General features: G+C 51.6%; 1 protein-coding gene across 5 annotated transcripts in view; it reads right to left on the bottom strand.

The window, feature by feature from the left end:
* Positions 1–15,837, bottom strand: part of Zmiz1 (zinc finger MIZ-type containing 1) — a 120,047-nt gene that overhangs the window by 66,433 nt on the left and 37,777 nt on the right. For all 5 annotated transcript variants that reach the window (XM_036198641.1, XM_036198640.1, XM_036198644.1 and 2 more), the window contains exon 4: positions 15,481–15,586. In XM_036198641.1, the coding sequence (XP_036054534.1) occupies positions 15,481–15,586 (106 nt within the window). The remainder of the gene's footprint in view (positions 1–15,480; positions 15,587–15,837) is intronic.

Below are 15,837 nucleotides of genomic sequence, written 5' to 3'. Positions count from 1 at the left end.
AAGGAAATGGTGTATGGAAGAAGTTCAGGTCTGGTGGAACTGAGTGGGTGGTCCACTGGCCTAGGTCAGGAGGCAGCATTCCTACCAATTTCAACCCCTCTGGTCATCCCCAGACTTCTAGGCATCCTCCTTCCTCCTCCAAGGACTCAGGGGTCTGAATTCTAGTCCTGCTATTTGCTAGTGGCAAGGGGAGAAGGCTTGGAGGGAGTCTCTAGCAAGCCAAAGTGTGCAATGTTTGTCCAGCATCTACAGCATGATGAATATTCAACACAGTCCCGCTCCTTAATTGATTAGTCAGTGCATAGGCAGAGAAGCCCCTATCTGAAGTGCCTGGCACCAGAAGTAACTCGGAAATCTGGGTTTAGGGGCTAGTAGAATATGTAAATATATACATATCCTGGGAAGGGGACCCAAGTCTGACACTAAATTAATTTCCAAATCACAAGCACCTTATGCAAATAGTCTGAAGGAAAATTTTAACAACATGGTGTACTTACTGTTAAAAATTTAAAGACAGGGGCTTATATAGACCAGGCTAACCTCAGGATATAGCTGAGGATGACTTTGAATTCCTTATTTTCCCACCTCTATTGTTGGAGTGCTAGGATGGCAGATGTGTGCCACCAAGATTCATTTTATACAGTGCTGAGGTTCAAACCCAGGGCTTTGTGCATGTCAGGCAAAAATACTCTACCAACCAAGCCACATCCCCAGCCCTGAACTGTTTTGATCGTGACCTGTCTCTGGGGTTGGGTGTGGAATTTTCCACCTAAGAGTATTCAACAGCCAGGCATGGTAGTGTTGACCTGTAATTCCAGCACCTAGAAAGTGGCCTCAGGAGGACCAGGAGGAGTTCAAGACTAGCCTGGGCTCTATGAGACCTTGCCTCAAAAAACTTGAAAAACAAACAAACAACCCCCTGGAAACACTTGGGATTGTTAGCAGTGGCAGGAAGAGCCACAGTGACAAGCATGGTATGGTGTCAATCCAGCCCTATGAGGGTCAGGGATGCTGGGAAGATCATGCTCCACTCTGTGCTGGTCTCTTCTCAGATCAGATAGGAGTTGGGCCAGTGATCTTCATGAACCAAACCTTCCCTACTCTGACACTCACATCAGAGAGTAAACAGGAAGCCCAGAGCCAACACTTAGGCTCACTATGACATCTCCAGCAAGGCACTGCTCTCATGCCTGACCTACTTGTCACCCAGGACTCCTCTCTCACGAGGGATTCTTTTTAGCAGGTGGAGGCCAGTATCCTGTACCTGCTCTGTCTCAGTCAGTGACAAACAAAACACATCTTCCTCCTACAACATCCCGTTCTATCTTCCACCAAAAAAAAAAAAAAAAAAACACACACACACACAAACCACCCTGGGAGGGAGGGATCATAGCTCCATTTCTTGATACATATGAGGAGGTGCAGAGTGGTAATAATAGCTGTCCAAAGCCCCAGAGCAGCAAGCGCTGGAGTTGTGCGCCAAGACAACTGAGTTCTTAGTATGTTTGAGGCCCTGGGTTTGAACTTCAGCACCAGTAAAAAATGCCACAACCCAAAAGCAGGGAAGCAGAGGGCAAGCTAAGAGCAGCAGCCACGGCTATGAGGGTTCCACAGATGGATAGTTCCTGTCCCATCCTTGTCACTCAAATCCTTTAAGTCCAGTGCCTGGTTACTGAGAGCCAAACTTCAACCACACCAGACTGGTCAGGACACGGAGTTACGTAACAGATGGCTGACGGCAAGAGAACTATCCACTTTCTTGAAGTCTTGGCAGTGCCAGGAGGGCCATGTGCATGGCACTCTGCTGCCCACTTACTGCACAAGGGTGCCCTCTCTGGGGGCTGGAGTTCTGATCCCCAGCCCACTTCTGGGACCTTCAGTTAAGATGCCAACGTTGGCTTACCTGCCTAGGTAGGTGAAGGCAGTCCCACATGGAGCTAACGGAGCCCTTCCCTTTCAAGGGCAGAGCCTGGGACCATAAGTTTAAAATCTAACTGTGGTCCAGTGGGGCCCCCAGTGCCCTGGGGCTCAGCATCCTGCTTCCATATTTAAAGGGGCAGCCATTCTGCTCTTCTTTTTCTCCATTTGGATTAGGAAAGCCAGACACACGTTCAGTCTCAGAAATGGGGCACTCGAATCTCTTTCCAGGGATCACAAAGTTACCTCTGTTCACACAAGGGCACATAAACAAGTGCCTGGGCAACCTCACTGAATTTTGCAGCTTTTCATCTGGCTTCCCCATGACTAGAGCTGCACTAATCTCCTGCCTCTTCTTCAGGGAAGGTAGGGTCTTCACCTTCTCTCCCAAACCTGTCTGCACAGATGTACATCCTGGCCTCTGGGAGGGAGTGACTGCAAACATCTGGGGCACCTCTGAGAGGGGATCAGGACCACCAAGAAACTTGAGGGAACAGGACTAGATGTTAGCTGTGGTGGTGGAGGCATTCAGAATGAGCAGAGCTAAATAGCAGTGGCACCCTAGGGTTGTGCCTTAGACAGAGGAACAAGATGTGATGGTGACTGCAAGGTGGCATACCGCTGAGCTGGCAGGGCCAGGGCTTCAGGGAGCTGAGGTCCCTGGGGGGCAGGGAAAGACAAAGAGGATGAGGAGGGCTGGGGAAGGGAATAGAGAATAAAAGAGGAAGTGGCATGGAGAGGAGGGAGGGACAGAGGGAGGGAAGGGAAAGGTGGGGATTGCCCAGAAAGAAGCCTCAGGCCCCTGGGAAATGGAACCTCCCCGGCAACCCCAACATCAGAGCAGCACACCCTAAGGATGCCATTGTCTGGTTCTGCCTGGACCTAGTCCCTCTCCAGCCATGTGACCCCGAGCGTTGGACTCTACTGTAACCCTCAGCTTCCTCGTCCAGCAAAGGGAAGCATTCCATCTTGAGCTTCTGTGGTAGACAGCGGAGGGCTGTGCTTCCCCCACCCCCACAACCTAGTCTAGGTTTGCTTCCTGTTGCATGGCCAGCAGGGGCTTCTACATGGCCCTACTCTATCCTACCTGGGTCATGTGGCTCTTCTGACATTGTGTTCCTTCTAAGCATGTCCCTGCCTGGTCCCAGTATGTGAGCTCTTTGAGGGTGCGGACACACAGGCGCTTATGTTGCAGGGGTGAATTCAGCTTATTTTCGGCAGCGAGTTTCTGCTGACTCTAATTACGAGGCAGTAGGAAAGAAAGGCAGGCTCCTAGTAATTCCTGTTTCCTGCCAGAGACAACAGTGTCTCTTCATTCCAAACAGGTGAGACTGGGTCCTCTGGAATTCCCTGCAAGGAGTCCAGCCCCTGGGCAGTGTTCCCCAGCTGGCCAGCCTCAACAAGCCTCCATGTTCTAAGGAAGGTAATGAGGCATCTGTTAATGAGAAGCCATTGGCCAGAGCTTTCCTGTTCTTCAGCAAAGGCCTGACATTAGCCAAGGTGGGCCTCCTTCCTTTCAGCCACCTGCCTAGCCACCACCCTGTCCCCAGAGAGAGAATTATCACTATGCAGAGCTTCCCTGCAAAACACAAACACCTGGTTGCCTGGGCAGCACCTTGCCAGGGTGACAGGATCCAGATGGTCCCTTGAGAGATAGCAGGGTTGCCACGGAAACAGAATTGCTGCTGCTCTAGCTGAGAGACCTGGATTCTAGATGCACTGGACCCCAAGCTGAGAGAATTGAGGTGATTTTCATAAAGCTATGCCAGTAGGCTTCCAACCTGGACCACAAAGCAAGAGTTTATAAATGGTCAGCACTCTGGTGTCCAGTGTTTGGGGAGATGCCACCTTCTGTGGCATACTTTTTCCTTAAAGTATGGGGCTGCAAAACAAGGCCCAGGTCAGATGTCAGGGCTAGACTGAGCTGGACCCCTACTCTAGGTTGTCCCCACTTGGGTTTCTCATTCTGAGCTGTAACTATCCTATGAGCAGCCCTGGCCGAGAAATCACTGGGACCCAATGAAGGTCACTGGAAAGTGTCCCCAGGCCAGTATCCAGTTTCCAGTACCTGGTTCTGAGCACTCTGTGCAGCTCAACTGGCCAAGAAGGCCAAGGTGCACTTCCTCTTTGACAGTGACTGATCCCAGGGAGGTAGGGTGAAGAGGTGGGACCAGGGAGCAGGAGAGAGAGCACTGTGCCTGGAGTCAGCAGGCCAAGGTCACACCCTCTTCCTCACTGGCTTCTTCCTTTTGCTGTTCTACTATATGGGACAAATCTGTGCTGAGCCCACCCTCCAGCCACCCCACCACCCCTTGCCTTGTTATTGAGTGTGTCAACTTCTCACAATAATTCCCACAAATTCCCCCTGCAATAAGTTGAGTGATTGTGATGACCAGCCCCAAGATTGATAAAACACCCAGCATAATGCCAGCCAGAACCTCAATAAATGTTCCTCTCCTTCTTTCCAGTCCTGAGTTCTGAGAACATTACTGGGAACACCTGTTGAGACAGAGCTCTTGCCTAGGGTACAGACTGGGCACTGCTGGCCCTGTCCTGTCTTCCTCAGTCAGCTCTCTACTCTGCAACTTCTGGCCTCCCAAACTGGGCTCAGCCTCCCTTCACGAGGGGGAGGAGATACATACTGAACTCCATGGAAACCACAGCCCAGGGCTTCTGGACTTGGAGTCACAGGAGTCCCCACCCCTGTGCCTGGTATTTAGCCTCCCCCCACACCCAGATTGGTGCAGCTAGCATGTTCCTGGCTTGCAACTGATGCAAACAAGTCCCTTGCCCTTCAGACCCCAGCTTCTGTGCTCCCCTTAGGGATGCTAGGCATCCCAGGAGACTAGATGCCAGTGTGCTGGGTAAAATTGCCAACACACAGCCATCACCAGACACCAGGCTATGTTCTAAGCTCAATCCTGTGATGCTGGCACTGTTGAGAGTCCCTCCACTCAGATACACAGAAAGGTTGGTGACTTTTCCAAGGTCACTAGCTGGTAAGTAGGGGGCTGGGTGGCATTTGGAGCGAGGCAGGCTGCTTCTGACCCTGTATGTTTAACTGCTACTCTTGGAACTATCAGTGGTTGCTAGAAAGAGTTCTTGATGTCAGGGCCAGCCTAGGTTCTCTGCCTCCTACCATGAGGCTCAAATGACCCCAAGGATGGATCCAGATCCCTGCCATATATTTAGGACTGCCATATGCAAGAAATTCAAGTCATCTGGATAGCTTGAGTCATCAATATTTTTATTATTTATCATTCATTTATTCTGTGTAGACCAGGCTGGTCTTGAACTTGGAGTCCTCCAACTGGCCCGTATTTTTCTGCGTATATGTGAGGGTATGTCCATGCATGCCATGGCGTGCATGTAGAGGTCAGAGGACAGCCTGCAGCAACTGGTTTTCCTCATCAACCGGGGTGGGCTCAGGCTGAAAGCCTCGGCGACAAGCACCTTTACCTGCTCAGCCCTCCATCTCATCACACCACCACTGCTCCCTCTTCTTCTCCACTTCCTGCCTGCCTCGGTCTCTCTCCAGGGTCTCACTATGTAGCCCTGCTGGCCTGAAACTTGCTACATAGACCAAGCTGGCATCAAACTCCAAGGTCTGCCTGCCTCTGCTCCTGAGTGCTGCATTATGGTTGGCTGGTTGGTTTTTGTTTCTTTGAGACAGAGTCTCATTATGTAGCTCTGGCTGTCCTGGAACTCACTCTGTAGCCCAGGCTGGCCTCGAACTCACAGAGATCCACCTGCCTCTGCTCCTGAGTGCTGGGATTAAAGGTGTGTGCCACTAAGAGGTTTTTTTTTAATTTCACTGTGTGTGTATGATATGGGTGCATATATGTATGTACATGTTCATATGTGAGTGAGTATGCATGCTGTAGCATACATGTGGAGATCAGAGAACAACCTTGAGTGTCAGTCTTAGCCTTTCACCCAGTTTGAGAACTGGAATAACCACAAGTTTCCAGGGATACTCCTGTCTTGGCTTCCCCACTGGGATTACAGACAGATGTTACTGCACTCATCTGTATGCGGTTCTAGGGATTAGAACTCAGGTTCTCCACACTTCCTTAGCCAGTGCTTTACCTCCAGTCAACTCCCCAGTTTTTGAGACAAGCTCTCCAGTCTGCGTTGCTGAGCCTGGCCTTGAACGCCTGATCGTCCTGCTTCTCTCAAGTGCTGGGGTTATAGGAATGCACCACCACACCTGGCAGACACTCTTGTTTGAATCACAACTCTGGCTCACAATACTTGACCTTTCTAAACTTCAGCCTGCTCTCCTACACCAGGCGATGGAAATGGGAGGCTGGGGTCACAACAAGGGATGAGTGACGGCTACCCACTGATCTCAGGTTTGCTGTGCTATGGCGGAAAGGGGATATAAAGTAGATTTTCTCCTAATCCAGATGCCCTTTCCTCACCTGCCCTGGCTGTAAATCTAAACAGGCAAGATAGATAATAACTGCTGATTCTTGTCTGCTCCTATCGGGAGGTATTTACAAGGCTGCCGACTTGCAACACTTACTGAGAAAGTTTCCATACCTACTTGCCCACTTCCTGCCAAGCCATGGATCTACCTAACCTTCCTGTCCTGGAATCTCCTAGAATCCCTCCTCTTGGTGAGAATACTAAGCCCATCTTAAGGCCAAGGTCCTGGCTTACTTGACCCTCCTTCCTGCTCCTTCCCTTTTGATGTTAAAGGTTGTGGTTGGCTTCATCAAGCCATACCTCGTTGGGCTACCCTGGGGCATCAGGGGGTACTGTTTCTTCAGCAGAACCTCTGTTCTGAAGGCACCTTTGTGTTGGGAAGTTGAATGCTGGATAGAAAGGAGTCACCTGAATGGTGACAGTGCTTTAGGTCTTCAGAGTTGCTTTCTAACTACTCAGGTCCCTTGCACACTACAGAGAAGCCATGATGGCCTGGCTAGAGCTCTGGCTCTACCTCTGCCTTTGCTACCTGCAGAACCTCAGTTTCTTCCTTAAAGCCTGCCTTGGGGATTCATTGACCTGAAGACTGGTGACGTGCTGTGGTGGGTGTGGTGGTTCCTGTCACCTCTCACCTCTCACCCACAGCACAGAAGCATTCATTTATTTCAAACCTCAAAAGCTTGGTGTGTCTCTCTCTCTCTCTCTCTCTCTCTCTCTCTCTCTCTCTCTCTCTCTCTCTCTCCCCACCTGCAGCCTATGCTTAGAATGGGCTGGCATTGGCACCCCATCATTCCTTTCCTGTTTGGCATTTTTTGTGCTGAAAATCACCCAACATCCAATGCCCCTTTCTCCCCTTTGTGCCATTTCGTGGTGCAGAAGGTAGGAGAACTTGGGGCTAGGTAGACCAATGTCCAGTAAAATGCCATCCTCCACAGGACATTACCTACAGGATGGCTTAAATGGTCCCAAGTCCCCATAAGATATCATTCAACTAAGACTCAGGAGTGGCTTTCATTATTTTGACAGTTTCTGAGTGTGGCAAGGGCGGCTAGCCCACAGTAGGTAGTGATGAATAGTTCTTCAGGTAGTGAAATAGAGTTCTTTTTTACAATCACCATGTAGAAGTCAAAACTCTCAGGAATGCAACCATAATCTAACTGGACTGCAGTCTGTCCAGGTGATGAACACAGGGGACAGTGGCATGCAAAGTTCTCATGGTAGGCACTGCAGAGGCCTTATCTGCTCCCTGCGATGTTGCACACAGTGACCTGGCAGACAGTTTTGCTCCCAGGCAGAGCTACCTGCATGTTGGAAGTTGACCCACCCTATCCCTCACCCTAGACAGCCCTCAACTAATGATAGTCAGGGGACAGTGGATAAGTCCTTCTTCCCCCGTGGCTCCTAGCTGGTGAGGGTGAGGGTGAGGGTGAGGGTGAGGGGTGAGGTTTCCTAACTAACAGAGTTCTAGGCAGGTTGAACACCAGGAGCCCACAGCTGATACCATGCCTACAGCCATACTTCACTGAGGCTTCTCCTTCCCACCCATGCTCCTATTTCTCTATCATGCTTTCTGGGATCCCCGCACCCCCAAGAAGCAAAGTAGAGTGGAATCTTCACTGTAGGATCTGCATTTGGGGGAACCCATGTCAGATACACACTGTTCACCAGGAAGCCTTTAGCAGCCTGGCCTCCCCTACCATATGCATCCTTGATCCCTACCCCTCTACTTACAGACCCCAGTGCTTGGACTCCTAGTGTAGAGGACTTTGCATCACTTGGAAGGATCCCAGCCACCAGCCAGACACCTCCTACCGTGGGTGGGTGCCCTCCTCTCTTTCTTAACCCTTTGGCCTCTCAGTTTGGATGGTTCTGGAAAGTAGACACCTGGCTGAGCCGAAGGCAGCCTTGGCCTTGCAGAAGTCTTTGTGGCAGGGCGGGGAGCAATGAGCTAATTCTGCAGAGAGGCAGAGAGAATGGCCTCCTGACAAGAAGAGACCTGTCCCCTAGGGCTCCTGTGGCACCACTGTGGGCTGTCTGTGTAGGGAAACAACTGAGCCATCCAGGAGCTGGTTCTGTTCTCACCACCCCTAACAAGTCCAATGAGCTCAGAAGAAACTCATGAGAACACATAGAAAATACAGGGAAGGGTCACACACCCACTTTCCCCTGTAGTAGTATTCTGTAAGTCAATATTTTGAGACACTGACTATTTTGTGGGCCTAGTGTACTCATGGGCAGTTTGTGTACCTGGCAGGTTGTGTGTGTGTGTATGTGTGTGTGTGCATTTCTAAATAAATAAGTGCAATCTGCTCCGTCCATATAACGCTATGTATACATGTGTTTTCAGGGCTGACCACTGAGTACTGGACAACCAATTGGTGCGCTCTTCCTTGGCAAAGCTGGTTGTTGTTCTTAAAAGGCTGATCTGATGGTGCCCTAGTCATTCCAACACAGCCCTTGTTTTCAGTGGCCACTGTGGCCATGGAGAACCTCAGCCCTTTCTTTCCCTGAGAGGGATGCTCTTCCCACATCTGCCTGCTTTCTGATGTGACTCTGACCCTTCTCCAATGAGAGTTTTTAATGTCCTGGGGACTATCCTCCTGCCCTCCCTTCCCCCAACTCCTTAGCCTGGGAATGCTGGGTCCACAAGTTTCTTCCCACTGTCCCTCTTTCCTGAAGAGCAGAACAAGGTCACCAGATCCCAGGCCACATCCCTCAGGGAGCTGGGAGTTGGGGGAACCAGGGCCATTGCCTCAGGACAACCTGTCTTCCTGGGTCACTCACGGTCATTCAGGAGAAAGGATAGTTTCCTGGGACCCAAATGTGACCCTCAGACAAGTAAATTCTGTCCCTAGCACTGGGAACCATTGGGCTGGAATCTGTCTGGCCCTCTCAGGGCCTCAGTTTCTTCTCTGTAAATGGGTGTGCCCCAGTGACCTCTCCCATGGTGCTGAGCACATAGGTTTTGGCCACTACACATATCTGATTGTTAGTCAGTTCCCAGAGGCTGGCAATAAAATCCAGAGCCATTTCCAAGGGGACCTGGCCTGGGACAGGCAGAAGATCCTGTAGGAGGAAGGAAGCCAAGTCCTCCCCCACATCCCAGCTCTATGCAGAGAGTCCACGTGGGGGTGGGGGTGGTGTCCAGGAGGAAGTCTGTCCCTGGCCTTGAAAAGGTGCCCCAGCCTGCCAGTGTTTCAAGGACAAGGCCTTGCCTTCCTGCTATCTCTGGGGGAGCTGGCAGCCTTTAACAAATCCCCTGCAATTTGCACCCACCAATCCTGCTTGCTCACTGGGCGGCTGCGAGCAGTTTTTCACGCGGAGCTGCACACAGCTTTGTCTTAGAGAGACAGCTCTGGCGGGTGTCCCTGAATGGGGCCATTTGTCCTCCATGCTGAAGGGAAGGCAGCTGAGTGCTCTGTTGGGGTGGGCAGAGGCAGAGAGAGTGGAGAAAGGCTATGGGGGAGGGTGAAGGTAAAGATAGAAGCCATGACACTATGAGACAGGAGTGCTGCCCACCATGGAGGTGTCAGAGCCACCGTGCAAGGTGGGTGCAAGAAGGCTTATTTTCCCAAGACAGGAGGACGCTGGTTTTGACTTGCCTTCCCTGCTCTAGGGAGTCCTGGGTGGTACAAGCTGAAATGATCTGACTGGCTTTGGATGCCTGTGGCCCATCCCTGCCCCATGACAATGAACTACAGGGCTGCCACACAAGCTACTGTAGAAGGCCCCATTTCAGCCCCTACCCTTGGATTGAGAGCTCTAGGGTGGGACCCAGTGTCTCCTAAGACCCTCCTCCACAGATCACAGGCAGAGAGAGGCAAGGCATGTCTCAATGCCTCTACTATGACCAGCGGACACCTCCCTTGGAGGCTATGGGCATGTCACACATCAGAGAAATAGAGCAGACACATACATATTTGGGAACTTAAAGCTAGCAAGCTACATTGTTTCCATTCCAGCACAGCTTTGGCTGCTGTGCTGGAAGGTGTGAGGGTGTGCTTAGAACAGAGATCAGACATGGGCATGTCCACAGTGGCAGGCTGGGAGGCAGGGTAGGGCAGTAGGTAGGAGTTTGGGCACGCACGTGTCCCCAAGGGGGAACTTGTTAGACTGTATCCCTCTTGGGAATGCAGACCCATGGTTCCCATCCAAAGGAAGCAAGACATTTGCTTGGTGGTGCTACCCCACAAAGAGCAAATGCAGGCAGCTGACAGGCGACTTCTATGGCCACTTGGTAGTTCTGTTGTCACGCCCAGCCCTGGGCAGCCTGGCTGTGCCTCTGCCTGTCCCTAGGGAAGGTTATCTCTTCCCACTCTGACCATTCTTCTGCCTCTGTGGTCCCTTCTCCAAAAGCCTGCTGGTGCCTGTCATGGGGGCCCTGGGTATCCTTGATGCCTCCCACGCTAGCTGGGCTCCCACACTCCCATTATGCCAATAACACCCGAAAGAACCCACATCCTTGGCTATGCCAGGGAGAAAGAAGCGTAGAAAGAAAACCAGCAGGCATCCCCACCCCTGTCCCAGCCCCATTGTGCATCCTCCTTTCCTCTGGTCCCTGGGCTGCTTACCTTCTGAGCTCTGACATTCTCTAGTCTGTTATTTCAACATGTGCTGGCTGCTCAGTGGGCCAGCTGAGGCTACATAGACCTCTTCAAGCATGAACACCAGCAGAAGCATGCAGAGGACTCTTGGGGACCTCGGACATGGCGACTGTCTGATACTCCCACCCATGTAGCCAGAAGGCTGAACCACTCAGTGCCGAAGAGGCTGACATTTCAGTACACCCTGCCAAGTGACTCTGGGCTGGCATGTGGCGGCAGAGGGGGCCAACAGGCATTGCTACAGTCTTGGAAGAGAGTCTGGGAGGTGTCAGGTGCTGGGGGCTGGGCAGGTGACCTTCTATGCTAGGAAAAGGTAGGGGGGGGGGGGGGGGGGGGGGATGCAGCTGGCCCCTCCAGAGTCTCAAGATGAGGATGCTGAGTGCATGTGCGCACGCGTGCTCCTGTTCCCGTGTGCGCAGAGGCTAAAGGCTGCAGCAGAACAAAGAGCTGGGGGCTGGGCATCAGAGGCCCCACGTGGAGTCAGCTGCCTGGGCGGCTTGCTGTAGTGTCTGGGCCCTGCTCAAGCTCTGCATTCCGTCTCTGTCTCTCTCTCTCTCTCTGGCTCCTGCCATACAGTGCTGCCCCCAGGCCTGAGCCTGCTCACAGCCACCACCCTGCTCACAGCCACAATCATGCACACAGCCCCACTCTCTGCCAGCACTCTTGACAAAGCATCTCTCCTCACAGCATGATCTCATTCCATGGCCTTCTCGAGCCCCAGCCTGGCCTCCTGACAGGAGAGACAGACGGCAGAAGGGTGGGAGAGGCCCCCACAGATGCAGCCAGTCGTCCACGCGCACGCGCACACACACCCTGCTCAGCCATTCAGTCATGCAGTCACAGGCATGCAACCACCTCCAGAGCCCACACACAGCTGTGCACATTCACAGGTCTCCATGCACTGAGACCCTTCCACATACACACCCTAAACAGAAAGACTCATCAGACACATACATGTCTACACACTCAACACAGCCAGATATACTAGGCATGAGCATACAGACAGATGGCAATGCAAACATACAGACCTACACACATACAATGTACACATGCATGACCCACTGTCAGAGAGAGAGAGAGAGAGAGAGAGAGAGAGAGAGAGAGAGAGAGAGAGAGAGAGAGAGATGCATACCATGTACACACCCACACATTCAAAAATACCAGGCATGCATACACAGGGAGATGGCCTTGAACCACACCCACAGTAACACACACATACACATACACACACACACACACACACACACACACACACACAGTGTACACACACATGGTAGGCAACCTCATACTACACATAACTTCACATAAAGACATACATGCCATCACAGCCACACACATGTATAGCCACATGTACCAAGTGTGGGATAAAGTCTTGAGATGCAAAGAAACCCACATAGGCACAGAAAGCCAAGGAGGCTAGATCTGGTCAAGAACAGCAAGGAAGGGACAGACAGCGGAGGCCCTTGGGGAGGAAGGCAGAAACATGGCACAGGCAAGCTAGACAGAGTGGAGCCCAGGCAAGTGGGGAAGGGAGGGCAGCTCGGGTGCCACAGGCCCTGAGCAGAGTGCCAGGACCAAGGCTTCCCAGGAGGCTTGGAGAAGCACACGCACCTGAAGGGAATGTGCTATCTGATAATGGACCTACTCATCCTCAGAGCCAAGGGCAGAGGGGTGCCTTTAGGGCAGAAGATGAGGCAGGTCAGGAGATGCGTTGGGGACAGGAACATGGAGAAGGATGGCTGACAGCATCTACTGGTACCCACAATGTCAGGTACCAGCTGGGTCTCTTTCTTAGCCCACACTGAGGGAGCCCTCTGAGTTCCCAGAGGCAGCTACATAGGAGGTGGGCAAACTTCTGACTACAGCCCTGAGGCAGGCAAGGTGGCTAAGAGATTCAGCCTGTGCCCAAGAAGCCCTTCATCGCTTGAAAGAAAGAAATGCCCAGTTGTTGCAGCCTCCTAAGACTGGCCTCTACCTTCCCAAGCAGGGGTGCCCTTCCTTCTTGGGGTCATACCTAGGAAAGTCAGGGCTCTTGGGTCTGATAGGCCTGAATCCCAACAAGGGACTCCACTTCTGCCAAAGCACAGCATGCTGTGTCACCAGCACTGGAAGGGGTGCTGTGAACTGTGACCTTGCCCTGCTGGTATGTAGACAAAAGAGAGAGCAAATCCCTGCTTCAGAAGTGATGGCATGGTACTCAGAGAGTACAGCATCCTGCTGGAGAGACCTGTGCCAAGTCAAAGAGTGCTTGGATTCTAGAGGAGAGCAGAGGCCCACTGGTCTAGGATCTAATCAGACCTGGGGGCAGCTCTGACGGAGCAGGCAAAGCCCTCAGTGAAGGCTGGAGTCCTAGACCCAGCCAGATCATTTGTGAGCTGTGTGACTGCAGACAAGCCATAAGACCTCTGTGAACAGTGTCCTCACCCATAAATGTAGATAGTATTCTGTGTCTCACAGGGCTGAGGTTTACAGCACTCCATAGACTACTGTATGAGCCAGCAGGGGAGGGGTTTAAGAGATCCAGGGGACAGCTTTACGAGGCCTGAGCCCTCCCCTCCCCACTAAGGAGTAGCTCTGGCTTCCAGAGCAGCCCATTCTCTCATTGGCCTTTTTCATCTTTGCCGACATATTCTTTCTTGATTTTGCCTGATTTTATTCATTTACTTATTTGCATGAGGGAGAAGCCTGCATGCTTAGGTGTGCTGGTGAATTTCCTGTCAACTCGACACAGCTGGGGTCATCTGGGAAAAGAGAACCTCACTTGAGAAAGTGCCTCCATCAAACTGGCATATAGGCAGGTCCGTGGGACACTTTCTTGACTAAGGATTTATGTGAGAAGGCCCAGCTCACTGTGGGAGGTGCCATCCCCAGGCCGGTGGTCTTGGATTGTATAAACAAATAAACAAACTGAGCAAGCCATGAGACGCAAGCCAATAAGCAGCATTTGCTTCAGGTCCTGCCTCCAGCTTCCTGCCTTGAGTTTTGGCCTTGACTTCCCTTCCGGATAGGAGAGGGTTATCTGTAAGTGGAAATAAACCCTTTACTCTCCAAGTTGCTTTTGATCGTGGTGGTTTATCACAACAATAGAAAGCAAGGACACCAGGCGAGCACTCTAGGCCATGCCCCAGTGGTCTCCCCAGAGATCTGCTGCTGGCCCCTGTGTCCACACTGTCCCCTGCCCCATGCAATCCGTCCCCTGTGCTAGCAGACATGGCTGTCACAGACTTGAGATTTTCGCCATGTTCCCATGACTCTCAGGACAGAGAACACAACTTTGAAGACAGGGCCTATACGATTCAGCTGCCACTGACTCCACCAGCACCCTCTGGCCCTGTGCTCAGGTTTCAGAAGCACCATCCTTGTTTTAATTCTGACACAAAGCCCTGTTACCCTGCCACTCAAGGCCCTTTGCACAGAAGGCCCCTTTCACCCGTGAAGGTGTTTGCCCCTGGTTTTTGTCAGATAGTCCACTCTTTCTCAACTTTGGGAAGCTTCCCTTGACCCAGCATGGTCTGCACTTCCCAATCTTTCCTAGACTCTTCCTTCAGAGCCTGAGCATAGCTTGAACTACAGACACTTTCACATGTGTGCACACCTGTGCGTGTACTCCCCACATTATAATCATTTATCCACTCATTCTGAATCAATAAAGAACGTTAGTATCATCCCGACACTACACTAGGCACTTGACATGTTTCTGGAACTTACCATGATCCCTGCAAGGCAAGTCTCAATATCATTCCTGCCTTCCCAAGAGATCAAACTGAGGTCTAGAGATCATCCACTCAGCAAAGGCAGACTTCTGAATGTATCTGCTGCCTAAGCACATTTATGAGGCTGGTGGCAGATGCAAAAGTGGATCTTAAAAAAGAAAAAAAAATTGAGATGGAATCCATCTTTTTTGCTCAAGTTGCCCACAAATTCCAGTAACTGTGATATGTTCCCCCAGGACAGAACGAAGGTCAGTACCTTCCCTGGCCTTTGTGAAATATGGGCTCATGAGCTGTATGCTGTGGCCAAGTCTCAACAGACAATGTTATGCAGAAAAGGTTTTTAGAAATGTTAGTTAGATTGACAGGTTCATTTTTTTTTTTTGTTTGCTTTAAATGGGTTTTGAATGAATGAGTGAATGAGTCAGTGAGTAAATGAATGACTGGTGTGTAAGGATCACTATGCATGTTAAATCTGTAGTATAGCTCTGTGACCAGGAAGACCTCGTCTGCTTCTCTGAGCCTCAGTTTCTTCACTGGTACAACTGGATAGATAATACAAGGGGTATGTCAAAACACTCACTGCAGGAGTTGAACGAGAAGATGCCTGGCCTACCTTCAGCAGAGTGCCTATGCTGGGAACCTTTGGTAGCTCTGTGGTGCCCCTGTGCTGGGAGACACACTGAGCTGAGCCCCATCTGGAGGCCCTAGAGCTGATGGCTCGGCCATTCATCCTCAGAGGCTTGCACCACCTCTAGACCAACCGAGGTTCTCTCCACCTTCCTGCTCCACCTGTGGAGCCCCAGATAGGTACTTACCAGCAGACTTGGGGGTGAACTTGTCTCGATTGGCAGCACACACGGCCAAGAGTCTGTAGCCCAGGTCCAGGTCAAACCCCTGTTGGGCAGCCACGCGGCTAACCACCTGACAGCAGGGAAGAGGAAATCCAGGGTGAGTTACCGGTTCATCAGAGCTCTGAGCCTGGGTAGAGACACATGCCCACTACATAATGAAGCAGGCGAAGCAGCCAGGCTACGGCAGGGACCCAAGGCCAGGGGGAGCAGGATTCTAGTGGGTCTCTTTCAATGGCTTGGATGATCACCTTCTAGCTAGCCATTAGCTGGAGAGGTAATCCTACCTTAGCCAGAATGGCCCCAGCCAGGCGCTATGCATCA

This window comes from Onychomys torridus, chromosome 9, assembly GCF_903995425.1.
Source record: "Onychomys torridus chromosome 9, mOncTor1.1, whole genome shotgun sequence".
Taxonomy (NCBI): Eukaryota; Metazoa; Chordata; class Mammalia; order Rodentia; family Cricetidae; genus Onychomys; species Onychomys torridus.
This window is presented reverse-complemented; position numbering and strand designations above follow the sequence as displayed.